This window comes from Juglans microcarpa x Juglans regia, chromosome 2D, assembly GCF_004785595.1.
Source record: "Juglans microcarpa x Juglans regia isolate MS1-56 chromosome 2D, Jm3101_v1.0, whole genome shotgun sequence".
In the NCBI taxonomy this organism is placed as follows: domain Eukaryota; kingdom Viridiplantae; phylum Streptophyta; class Magnoliopsida; order Fagales; family Juglandaceae; genus Juglans; species Juglans microcarpa x Juglans regia.
Genome location: NC_054596.1, coordinates 19,872,758 through 19,887,394, shown reverse-complemented (window position 1 = coordinate 19,887,394; position 14,637 = coordinate 19,872,758). Strand labels below are relative to the sequence as shown.

Sequence of the window (14,637 nt, the reverse complement as noted above, 5' to 3'; positions counted from 1 at the left end):
CATCCAGTGCATTTAAATCGAATGTATAAATAAATGAGGTTAAGAATGATAGAAATATTGACAGCATGCGTAAGTAAGGAGCCATTCATATCGAATGGCTGCAAAACCCCACCCAAACGTCCATTACTTTTTCTGAAAAGTACCACAAACTGCAATATGGTAATCCGGGTGAGGATTATCCTGCCAAATCGATGGGGCCCTATTAACACTTGTGAATTAACCTGTACTATAATACTATCATCACAATCTAATAACAACCACCTTCTCCCGAGAGATACGAAACACTGCAAATGACCCAACAATATATAACAAGTTACCCATGGAAAGAACAATGAAACTGATTTGATTTAAGGAATTGACTATACATATTTTGGATATCAAAAAAGCAATGTTGGGAAGGAATAAATTCACCCAACACAGCAAAAAATATATAGACAAACTTAATGAATGGATAACCACAAACAATGATTCGCCCATTCCATAACCACAAACTCCACCAAATTCTCCTTAAAACCAAAAACTCTACAAATTTCATAACTACAAATTCCACCAAATTCTCCTCCAGAAAAACGGTTGGACATCAATTAGAGAAACATATTTAAAAAAAAAATATCCATATGATAGCATCATCAATTTTTCGGTAGCTAAATAGTCAACACAACCAACCACATACATAGCCAAAAACCCACCGCAGAGTATCCTAAAAAAGCCTCAATCACAAGCCTCAATTAATAGATCGATCAAGAAAAATGGTTGGACAGTAATGAGAGAAACAGATTTAAAAGAAAAATCCGTATCAAATTGTTCATCACTTTTTCGGTAGCCAAAAACATACACAGCCTAAAACCTAACACAGATCATTCTAAAAAATCTACAATTCCAAACCTAAATGAATGGATTGATCAAGAAAAATGGTTAGACAACAATGAGAGAAACAAAGTAATTAAAAAAAATAATGTCAAAGCATCATCACTTTCTCGGTAGCCAAACAGTCAACACAACCAAAAAAATACAGACAAATCAATGGTAATGCAAGAAAAAATGAGAAGTGGTTTCCTCAAACAAAGCTTAAAATCACATTCTAAATGAGAGTGAAAAAAAAAAAAAAAAAAATGAAGTTGGTGAAAGCATCTCAACTTTCTCAACAGCCAAACAGCGAAGAGATCGCCAATGCAGAGAGAGAGTTGTAGGCTCTCCATCGCATACTTATACCTTGATCATGGCGTCGGGAGGAAGAAAAAGGGAAAGAGAGAAACAGAGAAGGAGAGAGATAGGAAAAGAAAAACACAAGAAAATAAGGGAAGAGAGAAATGGTAACGATTTTGAAGAAACTGAAATCAAACTTACAAAAATTGCCGATAGAGAAGGGCTATGATTGTTGGAGTTGCGAGGGAGGGGCCAACCGAAAGAGAAGAAGACGCAGGAAGAAGGCAAAACTGAATGCGATGAGATGTACAGTCGTTCCCCATACACACTGTAAACCCTAATTGGAAAATGGAGATTGGGATGGGGAGGGATTTTTCTTCAAAACCCTAAAATTTTTCTTAAATTATAGGGAAAAAGGAGATATGGGAAACCCAATGGGAATGCTCTAAGTAGGCGGGTTCTGAGCAGGGTACCCACTTGCCCATTGAGGTATATAAAGTTGAATCCTATCTTTTTTCTCCTCTCCTAATTTTCTTTCCTCATTACAGCGGCATGATGTCTCCTTTTCTTCTTCTCCACCACCTTCTCCTCCTCCTCATCTTCTTCCCCTTATTCTCTTCTTCGTCTTCTTCTTTTCCTCCTACCTATCTTCTTTTGTTCTCCATTTTTTATCTTCTCATTCTCTCATTCACCACGTTCCGCAATGCAGTGCATACCTATGGCCAAGTCATGCTGTCAGTGTGTGCAGACCCACGGCTCCTGCGCTTTGACGGTGGGTAGACCCTTGAGCAAAATTATTTTCGATCTAAGACTTATCTATTTTTTTAATCTATGAACTTTTAGATTGTTGGTTTAGAGTTTAAATGTTTATTTGAGGTTTGGATTATGGTGATCAGACGGTGGTTTGAGAGATCCGCTCGCTTATTTGATAGAAACGGACTACTATGACGGAAGAGTGGGGCCAAGGGCAAGGTGGAAGATGACCTCCTAACCTGGTCGGGCCGTCAATGGGTGGGTAACATCCCTACTAGAAAATCAGAAACGTGATGTCGTAGCTATGCCAATGATTTTGGTTGTTCTCTTTTTTTTTTTTTTTTTTTTTTTTTTTTTTTTTTTTTAATTTTATTGGGCGAGTTTGGATGTCACCAAATGACGTTTTTGTCCTTTTATGATTACTTTTTTTCCATTAATAATTTAATTTTATTAGGGGAAAAAGTTGGATATTGCTTGCAGGTTTGATCGTGACAAAGCACTAGTTACTTCACTTCAACATGCACACGGTTTTTTCCAAGATATTATTTCATGTAAAAACTTTTTATAATTTACTTTTCAAACATCATTTAAATATAAAATATTTTTTAATTTTAAATCTTTAATTTTTTTATCTAATTATTAACTAATCATTATAATTTTTTTAAACTTCCAAATAACATATTAAAAAAATACAATTTTTTCAAATTTTAAAACAAAAAAGATATTAAAAAAATATTTTTTATTCAATTTATTTTCTCTTCTTCTCCAAAACCTAATACCATATATATGGCATCTGCTTGATTAGGTAGCTCTGTCGGCCCTTTGGGTGTCTACGTTGTACAATTGGCGATGCAAGATTTTGGCAACACAATCGCTTGAAGAGGCCTACTCCGAAAGCATATATACGCAAACAAGACGAAGTTAATAAATTAGTTTTGCACTGTATCTTGTAAATTTGGTAAAATTTCTAATTTCTTTAACACTGCTAGGTGCATGCAATACGACCATCCATGAAAAGTAGCTCAGAAGATTGAAGAATACAAACAATTTCAACACGGCTCGTATTAATGGAGAATCTACCCATTAAAGTTCACAATTTACCATAATTTTTCATCAATCAAATACTATATTCAATCTACAATTTCTACTATGACCATCTCGGCCTGACATTTCCCATCGCCATGTCGACGTATGAATGGCCGTCAGGCAAATTCTCGCAGGAAACACTGGTTCGCTTTCTTCAGCTTACCAGACCCTCAATTGGGACCCCAACAGCTCAAGTACATGACTGTCCTCAAAGACTCTTCTGACCTCTTCATTTTGTCCTGGTCGCTTACTTTGCTTGAAACCACTGCAAAAGTTGAGGAGAGGCTCTTGGCCTGAGACATGGACCGGAGATGGTTCTTTTTATTTTGTTGAGCGGATCTTATAATATAATTCCATCTGCAGATACCCATCTGGTCTTTCATGGCCTCCACAACTCCTACGCTGGCTGTGCTACAATTGCTCTGCTTGTCGAACTCATCTTCTACTCTTCGAAAGACTGTTCTTTGCCCTCGAAATTAGAGAAAAAGGAAATGCAAACTTCGTGTAGCAAATAAAACTGGACCAAGAAGAATACGTGCTTGATGTAGCAAACCAGATGGAGGAGCCTCATTTTATATAGAGGGAGAGAGTGATGGAAAGTCGAATACTAGGGAAGGAGCTGAAGTTTGGGAATACCCACCAAAGCTAAACCATGATTTGCTGGTGGTTTCCGGGTGCGGGGGCCAATGGTTTACATTTCAGTCACTTTGAGATAAAATAATGCTGTCGACTTGAGTTACTAACGCGCACGCTGTTTTCCAATATACAAGCCAATCCATGCCAGGTATTTGGTGTCTTGGACCACTTTTTTCTTTTGAGCAGTCGGGAGATTTGGATTGGAATAAACAAAAGCCACTCGTTTTCTCCAAGTTGAGTCCCAAAGGATTAATATTAGGTTGTTTCACTCAAAAGTAACTTCTTGGTGAATTGCCACCTCAAGCAGGGTCCTTATCACGCCTCTCTCCCTAGCCTGCTTAGATGTTGCCTAATGATACAGACTCATTTTCCAACCCACATTGTTTTGTCATCTTATCTTCTACGGACAAGCGGCTAGTTGGAGTCGCTGCGCAATCGAATGATGTGGCAAGGGCCACGTCAGCCGATAAAAAAAAAAGAAAGAGAAAAAAAAGTCAAGAAAGACAAATCAAAATACCCAAAGCTAAGCGTCTTCGTCTGCATTTGAAGAACTGCAAATCTCGTTTTTGCCTTGTCTTCATCTTCGTGTGGGAGTGGTCCCATCTGTTTTGTTTCTTTGTTGGTCTTCGTGTGGGAGTAAGTTGAAGGAGAAAGTCTTCGTCTAGTCTTCGTAACCATGGGTCTTCGTGTGGGTCGTCGTCTTCGCGGGTAAGATCATTACTTCTCTTCTCAGTCAACTACATTTCTTCGTGTATGATGTGCAATGATTCCCCTTGTATTTGCTCCATTCAATGTGTGCGAAGTGTGTGATTCTTTGGGTCTTCAAGCAAATCTTCATGTGGGTCTTCAAGCATATCTTCGTGTGGGTCATCAAGTGGGATTAAATGGACAAGTAAGGATCTGATTTAGATATCTTGCCCTTTGTATGGGTTTCTAAGACCCTAACCAGTTGATATAACATTTGTGGGTTTATTATTTGTTTGTACCCCAAGCCGGGTTGCTAGAACTTGTACGCTAATATCTTAGTTTAATGATCCATCATTTTAATATTTCACCAAATTACAGGAACACTTTAGATCTTCTTGGCCAAGCTGGGATGTTTGATGAAGTAGAGGCCATAAGAATATGGAAATGGGACCATCTGAGGTTCTCTTCTTGAAGATTGTTTTGTTCATGGCGTGTTGAACTGGGTGAATATATTGCAGAACATCTTTTTGACTTGGATACTGAAAACCTAGGGGTTTAGGTGCAGTGCTATTATAAAAAGAATATAAGAAGAAAGTTCCAGGATGCACTTCAAATTCTATCATCCTTAAACAAAAATAGAATTTCTAAACGAAAAATTCTATATCATATATCCTTTTAACATCGCTGGGTCATTGTTTCAGAGTCTTCAACAAGTATAATTTCATCCTACTTGTTGTTCTCGCCGGTATGTGCCGTTTCAAATTCTGGGTCACTGTTTCAGAGTCTTTGATGGAGGCGCTTCAAGGGGATGGACTCGCCATCTTCGACAGTACTGTAATCATGGAAGGATCGAGAGAGGGAGTTCTAGTCTTAGGAGGAGAGGAAACGCAGATGCAGAGTGGGAGGGAATGGGGAAGAAAATATTAAGGGAAGAGTGGAATCGAAACGGTGCATATCGATTAAATTTCTCCACATCAGCAGTCACTTACGCGGCATTTACTTCGGGCGGCTGAAAGTATAATTTCTCTTTTCCAAAACAATCTAACATATATGTTAAGGCCTGTTTTATATCAACAGATTGAAGAGGGAAAAATAGTAATTTTTGGCACACGGTGATAGCTCAGGTCTTGATTAGTATTGTTTGAAATTCACGATGATGGTCTAGAGCAGCAATAGGATATTTGTATGTACGTTCATTGTAGTAAATATAAGATAAATACAATAAATATAAATAGAGAACAAGACATAGATTTACATGGTTTGGCACAGGACCTACGTCCACGTGTTGTTTCGGGTGTAAATCCACTAAAAATAGGAGTATTTTATAGTTTTTCATGGTCTCTCGTAATTCACTATACAAATGATAAAGTTAGAGTTTTCCATTTGGAGATTGAAGAAGCTCCGTCTCTAATTGCCTAGAAGTTTAGAAGCCATCCCCCATATGTCTGATCTTAGAACCCTTGTTTATTAAGTTCCTGTCAGTGATTGCTTTATGTCACTTTGTTGCTCACTTTGCATGCCTAACCCTCTTTTCTCTTTTTCCTCCACTTTTTTTTTTTCTACGTAAGTTTTTGTCCCCTCATTTCTTACTCTCTCTCTTCCTTTTTGATAAGAGCCCTCCTTTGAGTTGGGCCTAGAATGCCATATGAGCTAGAGACATTTTTACCCTTTTTTGTTTTTTTTTTGAAAATAGACTTTATTTCATTCAATGAAAATCGAAGTTACAGCTGTAACTAATAAATATAGAGAAAAAAATCCAGATTACAGGCCAAATTACTTATCTGTTTGGGGCTCCTCCACACACAAATCTCTTTGTGATAAACATTGTCTTAACTTTTATAAGCTTTTTAATGACAAAACCTTCTAAAATTATGAGACTCTATAAGAACAGAGATTTCAATCCCGGTTTGTCTAAGATAACCGACTCCCATCCTCCAAAAGAGTAGAGAGAAAATCACCTCCTATAGAGTAGAGAGTTCTCCTGCTATGGACAACAAGTCAAATAGTATATTTCATTTTATTTTTACCTAACACAAACAACAGAATAGAAAACATAGGAAATACCAAAAAAATAGAATAACAATAAAACACTGAAAATTGAAAAACATTGAAAATCGAAAAAACACTGAGCAAAGAAGCTGTAATGGCGCGTGAAGGACATGCGCCATGCTAGGAGTGTGCTGGGCCTTCGATCCTGAGCTGCCGAGATCGTTGACCCCAGAAAGCACTGTGTGTGGTGGCAACAGAGCCCTTGTGTGGTGGCGTGTGAAGGCCACACTTGTGTGGATCACGAGCCGCTTCTTTTGGCAAAAATCTTCGGCAATATGAAGATTGACAGCTTAGGAATCTCATGGTGAGGCGCATGATGGTTGCTGGCCATTGGAAAACATCAAATGCTATTTCTCCATGCTTTGAACAGAAGAAAGCAAAAACAAAACTTAAATACCGACTAGAAAAATAAACACTTGTAAAAAAATTGCATCTAGGAGAAGGGAGGGGGGTGAAGTGGTTTCTATTTTGGGTTGCTAGAGAGAATGTACCTTCTCTGTAAATATTTAGGAACGGCTCCCTTCTACTCCTTTCAATATATATGGTTTTGAATTTCAAAATTATTAAAAACTTAATTTCTTTTCACTATTTCGGCCTTCTTTCTAACAACCGCTAGCTAGAGGGTTAGGATGTAACTCTAGGATGTAAATGAAGGACACCAACATATTTATACACAGTCATGCGCGATTATCAGGGTTTGAAAAAGTCATAAAAGAAACCATAATTACCCTCTGAAAAGAAAAGCTAGCTAGCTTAGACGACTAGTTAAATATTAAGTAACTCTAAATTTTGATTAAATTTTTTTAAAACGAAGTAATTTAATTATAAAAAAATAAATTTATAAATTGACGTAATTTGATTTATTATGTCAGATTATAAAATTATTTTTAATATAAAATAGATCTAACGTATTACGTGAAGTCATATTAATTTGTTGATTTATTTTTGTGTAATATCTTTGTGTCTGTAATAATTCTCTTTTTCAAAATCAGCTACATTGAATTAGTTAAATCACTTCAATTCAAATTATGAGCTACAGTAAATGAAAAATAAAAGTCATATTTGGTGAGATATATTATTCATCAATCAAAAGAATATTTTGTTAAAAAGTATTCACTTTTACTTTCTTTCTTTTTGGTTTATCTTCCTTTCTTCTTTATGTTAAATAATTTATTTGGACAGTAAAAATTAAATTATTAATTAATATATTGAATGTATTTATAAAATATAAAAAAATTAAAAAAAATATTAAAATATATAATATTATATTATTATTTTGACTTTAAAATAATTAGTATAATCTAAATTAACCTCATTTTAGTCAAAATTTAGGTATGACAATGGCTAGTCAATGCTCTTTATTGACACATATTGAGCCTTAAAAGCCTTGTTTGTTTCTCTCTATTATTAAACCACAACTACTAATCTTCTTGTGATTTGAAGATTGTTCGCGAGGATTTCATCAGGGTTGCTGAAATTCTATTAGAGTGATGACTGAGTTTGTCCCCATAGATTTGAACTTGGTGTGTTCAGAGATCCCAGGGTTGTTTGTGAAAATTATAATATATATCAATGTTTTGAATACTGTTTTAGTGACCATTTCAGTCGAGGCATTAGAATGAGATATTTCGATACCGGTACTGTTTCAGAATAGTACTCTATATATGAATAAATTATACATAAATATATATATATATATATAAATTATAAATAGTCTGGTCTGAATTGAGAGGTCAAAAAATGAGCTTGTAATTTGAAGAGATGAAAAAAAGAAGAAAAAAGTAAATGCTGAAATCTGTATATCGGCCGAAATCTAAAAGATCGGCCTGTACGAGCCAAAACAATTGAAATTCTGACCGGTATGAAACTATATCATTCTATGTACCGGCTACGCCACATAAGCGGTATATTTCGACCGTACTGGCCGGTCGGTACGAAATTCAAAACCTATATATATGTTATCTGGGTCTATAAAGATTCTGTGAAATTAACGCCTGGTTTGGTTATACAGATCAAACTATCTTATCTTATTTCATCTCATCTCATATAATCATTATAATTTTATCAAATTTTCATATAAAATGTAATAAACAATTAAAAATTTTCAAATCTCAAAATAAAAATAATATTTTAATAATATTTTATTTAATTTTAAACTTTTATCTAATATTGTGTGTAACCAAACGAGGCATAATTTATCGCAACCCCTATCTTTTACAATGGATTATAACTCATGGTAGCTAAGCACTCAAAGTGGTTTTATTATTTGAAAATTCTAAATTTATTAACAAGATCTCAGTATTAATTAGTTTTTTTAACCCTTTTTTTAAAATTTTCTTTATATATATGTGTGGTAGTTAATTTAATAAATGAACTGAATATTTAAATGATAATTAGCGTAAAAATCCTATTCACTCTCTAGCTAGGCACTAACAATTTTTGAGCGGATTGACATTATTTTTGTAAGTCATGTGATCGTAGACCTAAAACTAAATGCATGGGTATCAGTGAAAAGACCAATGCAAGCTCTATTATATATAAACAAAATTAAGGGACATAAATGATGAGAAAAACTATATGGGTATCCATGAAAAGAAACATTGGGATATTATATGTCATAAATGTAAGGGTGTCGGACACATGATTAGAGCTGCATGTCCAAATTGCATATAGAAAGTCCAAAACAACCCTTGGTGACAGTGAGTTATAAGGTTCTTGGAAATCAAGTGTTCCTAATCATCAGTTTAATTGGTGGTGAGGATATTATTTGCCTTTCAGATTCATATAAAGATAACAGATCAAGTTATGATGAGGACGCTTAGAGCAAGCTCTTTGAGTTATGGTTTAAACCAAAAAATTAGTGGAAATAAAATGTTATATTAATGCATGTGAAGCAGATAAAAAAAGATCAGACATTCTTGAATAATCAACCATTACTGCAGGGTTGATATAATGGAGCTAGCATTTACCCATTACGTGCAACAGTTCACAATTTACATTAAGAGCCTTATGCAAGATGTTTGACACATCAAATTGCATACCAACGTGAGATGAATTTTTTAATTAAAAATAAGAGAAAAAAAATTTTGAAAAAAAAAAAAGAAAACCTGTCTCACAAAAATTATTTTCATCTCAATTGATGTCATTTTACATGTCAGAATTAGTGTTTGATTTAGTGCACAAACTCGCTTGCAATAATATTTTCCTTACTATTAATAATTTTGCATCAACCAAATGCCATGTTTAAGTCTACAATTTCCGCTATGACAAGCTCGGACTGACATTTCCCTCCAGGCAACGACGTCTCCGAGAACTACTCGGTGGCTCGCTTTCTTCAGCAGACCTCAAAGCCTCAATTGGGACCCCAACAGCTCAAGTACATGACTGTCCTCAAAGACTCTTCTGACTTCTTCATTTTCTCCTGATGATCTCTTACTTTGCTTGAAACCACTGCAGAAGTTGAAGACGAGAGGTTCTTTGCCTGAGATAACGACCGGAGATGGTTCTTTGTATTTTGCTGCGCTGATCTTATAATATAATTCCATCTGCAGATGCCCATCTGGTCTTTCATGGCCTCCACGACTCCTAAGCTGGCTGCTACAATAGCTCTGCTTGTTGAACTCATCTTCTTCGTGTAACTCTTCACAATTAGACTGATTTGCTCTTGAAATTAGGAATTGCAAAATTTTGTGTACTAGAGAATACAATTGATCTGAGAAGGATATGTGCTTGATATAGAAAATCAAATGGAGGGGCTCTTTTATATATAGGGAGAGAGGGATGGAAAGGCAGATACTTGAAAAGGAGCTGAAGTTTTGGAAAAACCGTCAACAAGAGGAGTAATTTGCTGGTGGTTTTGGGGTCTGGGTCCGGATCAGCCAATGATTTTGGTTTCTTCCCGTCCCTGATACGACAAATCCTTCATTTCTGTCTCTTTCAGTCTTTTGCCCACTAAGGTTAGTATAATCCGCACGCTGTTTCCAGTATATAAAATCCAATTCATACCGAGTGGTTTGGATAGGAATAAAGAAAAGCCACTTCACTTTGGTTTTATTCGAGGTTGAAGCCGATCAGAAATTACAGGATACATACAAAGAAAACTGCTTAGAGCACCGGAATCGGTATCTTCAAAAAGGAGGAATCTTTAAATTTGAATGGTTTCGGTTAAAAACGCTGCATTGAATTCGGTAAATAATGTAAATTCCAACTTTGACCTCTTTACTTTCATTTCTATATTTTAAGATAGTGTTTTATGGTTTATTCCCATTACTTTATTATAAAACCACTTCTTCCAACTTTCAAATTAATTCCATCACGATTTAAGTATTAATCAGAATTAATTAGGTTGAAGAAAAAAATTAGTTAAAAAATAATAATTTTAATATCAAATTAAATCATTAATTAATATTTAGTTATTGTAATTGTAAAAATAAATTAAAAATATTATTATAAACAAATAATATTATATTATTATTTTGACTAATCTAATAGCTAATCTTATGTGGGGTTATGGTTAGGGAGGTTTTAAATTAATGAAAAATATGTACTTTTCATTTTAGAGATGGTTTTGATGAAGCCAATACTCTCTTATTTGTGACCAGTTATTTCTTGTAAAAATGATTATTTTCTACTAAAATAAATTTATTTTTTACTAAAATAATTATAATATGACATAAATGTTGGTCCATATTTGAAGATCAGTCTCGTTCATTACCAATTGGTGATAGTTGAGCTGAATATATATTTAAATTATATTGGTGATGATTATATATGGTAGAAAGAGACAATGCTAGTGGGCTATCCAGCTTGTACCACTTAGCGTGCTCTTAATGTACCTAGCCTTATATCTTGGTAGTTTGCAGGTGACTATAGTATATAGACAATAACTCAACCAAGTCAGCCGAGAATCAGGCCCAACGGAAACGGCTACAATTTCACATAAGGAAACCACCCAACCGGTCAAGGACCCAGAATGGAAACTACACACCCAACGACTACGAGCACAAGAATGGAAACTACACAATCAAGCACTGAATCCTCTTAGTATATTTTTCAAATTGTAACGCTACTCTATAATCTTTATATTTCATTCCTCTATACATATATATACAATACAAGGCTCTCACAGTTATTATTTATACTTATATATTAAGTTACATACTTACATATATAATAGGGTATAAGAATAAGAGTACATTATATAAATATAATATGTAATTTTAATTTATTTTAAGGTAAGTAGTTGGTAATAAGATATTCTATTTTTATATACTTTGGGGTTGGACTTTTACTTTGGCGGTTGTATGTGCAATTGTTTGTGCAGTTTTTTAGATTTTATTTATTTGGTTAATTAGTTATATGGATAGTGTTTTTGAAAATAATATTTTGGGCTCTATCATATTTGGGATAAAATTTGTTTTCATTTGGGTCAAAAAAACCAACTAGCCCACAAAAAAAGCTAAAATCGAATTACACTTGTAAAAAGAACTAAATTGGACCAAAACTGAAAAATATCGAAAGTTTCAATTTCTTGGATGAATCGGTCTGTTTCAGTTATCAAAATTCCAAAATTGACTTAGACCGTTTCGATTTCAAAATATGTCCAAAACATGACCGAAATAAATTACCGATTACACACCTAATCTTAATGCTTATTTACGTTCATATTTTGTGTAACAGCTTACTAGAATTTCTAAAGGCTTTAGGAATCTTGTGGAAACACCATAAATTTTCATGATTCGACCAATCGCATAAGTTTTAGTCTGTCAGCATAGCCAGAATTATCACTTACTATGGTGCCGGAAGTGTGATTTTATTTATTTTATGTATTTAGAAGTGTTAGATTGAGATATGGTCTACGCTATTAGACTTAATTGATTATTTAGGATTTTATGGCGCAACAATCCGATTTTCAATTTTTGGACGAAAAACTTGTTCGAAAACGCGTTTTGCTTATTTCGAGGCACTTTAGGATTGAATTTCAATAAATGTATTGCACAGTTAAATTTGTATAAGTATTTAGGATTTTACAATGTGAAACTTATGTTTCACTTTCCTAGAGTGAATAGTAACCTATATAGTAGCATCTAGCACAGTATTTTCAAAATCACAGTGTGGAATGTTCAAATTAGGTTAGAGAAGTTTTATTTGGACATTTGACATGATCTTAGCCACACTTGGTGAATATTATTTGGACAATTGGCACAAAGAGGAACAATGAGATGATTTGTGAAGGAATCAAGGTGTGAGATCATGCCACCTAAACGCAACCCTATTCTTTTTTCTTTTAATCAACCAAATTGTGCCGAACCAAAGAGGATCTCAACCCTAGTGAAACCCTAAATGCTTGGAATCCATTTGAAACCCTAAAAGCTTGGTTGAAACCGAAACCCTAAATGGTTTCCCCAAACCCTAAAGTTGGTCTCCAAACGCTTTTTAATCTAATTTTTAGCATTGTGTTTAATCACTTGATTAAATTACTTCCACATGCTATTAATTTATCAAATTCATCATATGACATCATTATCCAACCCTTTAATTCTTGGAATTTTGATTGGGCCAAGAAAAATTAGATTTGGGCTTGATAGCATCCCAAATCATAACTAAACTCTCTCTAAATCCCAAATTAAAGCCCACTTGTTTAAGGCCCATTAAGGTCCACGAATTTTGGCCACTTTGGCAAAGATTCTAGAGAAACTTTCCACCCACCCATGGAAGATCAACCTCTACCCTCAACAGCCCAAAATAGTCCTTGATGTGAGGGAAAAAGCCACCTCATCACACCCCTTCTAGATGGCGGCAGCAACAGCCCCTCCCCCTCTACTATTCTTGCCTTTTTGTGACCTACGCACCAACCCTCAAGGGTCATTAAAGCCCTTACCTCACCCTCTAGAAGTCTAGAGGCATGCAAGGCACTTTTCATTTCATTTTATCACTTCTTCGCTCCGTTCATAGAGAGAAACCCAAAAGAGCTCTCTCGGGTAGTTTTCTGAGTCATTTTGCTTGGCCATTTATGACTTATGTTTATGTATTTTCTCGTAATGAATTCTTCATGAAAGTTTTTCGGATTTGAGTATAGTTTCCGTGTGTATCTTATTCGTTTCATTTCGTGGTCATTTGGTTGGTAAAAAGTTCTTTTGACCATGAAAAGGTCATTCTGGACATTAAATTGGAGAGTGTGTTATAGTTTGGAGTTTTTGACCAAGCTAATGGACATATCTTGGTCCGGAACTTTAATGGAGTGTTGTTAACATGTGTTTATGAAGGATTTGTTGCATGGATAAAGCTTTTGATGAAATATTTTCTTAAATATAGAAACTTACAAATTGGAAGTGGAAAAATAGTTTTTGTTTGAGAAAGTTTAAATATTTCGTGGTTTAATCTTATTCTAACGGCTTTGATATTTTTATTTTGTGATCCTATGTCTCTTATATGCATGATGTTGTTATGAAGATATTTAGTATTAGTTTCAAGGATATGATTTTTCTATACAAGAGGATTTTGGTTAGACCTAAGATTCGATATTTTTGGGTTAGATCCATGTTTTATTGATTTTTAGCCATGTGATTTTAAGTTTGATGGTTGGATCTTCTTTAGGATACATTTTTAAATCATGTGATGCTTTATTTTGAAGATCTCATCTTTTTAAACCATAGATCAAGAGATTGGTTAAAGCTAATTAAAGAAAAGTTTTCGCTTTTGGACTAAGTATAGAACTGAAAACTCTAAGTATTGTTTTGTAATTTTTGGTGACTTTTGTTTGATAATTTAAAACATGGTTGATTTTAGGATGATGTTATGAATATGTTAGATGTAATATTTATTTTTTAGAATTCTTAGAGATGTTTTCAAAAAGGTCAAAACTTGTGATTCAAGGGTTTGTTTTTTGTTAACAAGTTTGGATCTTTTTACTAAAACATTTGGTGGTAATGATTAGCATTTATTTTAATAGATGTTTAAGTATGTTTTAAAACTTAGGATATGAAGATCTTTGTTGCAAAAAGTTGGTTTTTCATGAGTTTTGAAATTGGGAGAATTACAACAAAAATCAAGGGAAAAAGCCTATGTTAGTTTAGGCTCCTTTAGAGTTTTCATGGTTGTGTTTAGTTTTAAATTTTTTTAATTTGATATTTGAGTTTAGGCAAAAATTTACATGAGGTATGTAAATTTTGGTGATTTTTGGAGTTAGGATGCAAAATCCTTAAGTTAGGGGTAAAATGGTTATTTTTCTACATGTAGAGGGTAAAATGTCATTTAATATTTTTCTATATTTCTAATTGT

General features: G+C 34.2%; 2 protein-coding genes across 2 annotated transcripts in view; both read right to left on the bottom strand.

Moving 5' to 3' along the window:
- Nucleotides 1-2,937: 2,937 nt before the first annotated feature.
- Nucleotides 2,938-14,637, bottom strand: part of LOC121248750 — a 29,954-nt gene continuing 18,254 nt past the window's right edge. Inside the window, exon 2 of the mRNA XM_041147307.1 lies at nucleotides 2,938-3,137. The gene's annotated coding sequence lies outside the window, so the exon portion shown is untranslated. The remainder of the gene's footprint in view (nucleotides 3,138-14,637) is intronic.
- Nucleotides 9,514-10,336, bottom strand: LOC121248748. Its single transcript, XM_041147304.1, has one exon. The coding sequence runs from the start codon at nucleotides 9,980-9,982 to the stop codon at nucleotides 9,710-9,712; it is 273 nt and encodes a 90-aa protein (XP_041003238.1). The 5' UTR covers nucleotides 9,983-10,336; the 3' UTR covers nucleotides 9,514-9,709.

Coding starts and splice junctions, on each gene's coding strand:
- LOC121248748 (XM_041147304.1), bottom strand. CDS start 9,982: ATGAGTTCAACAAGCAGAGCTATTGTAGCAGCCAGCTTAGGAGTCGTG.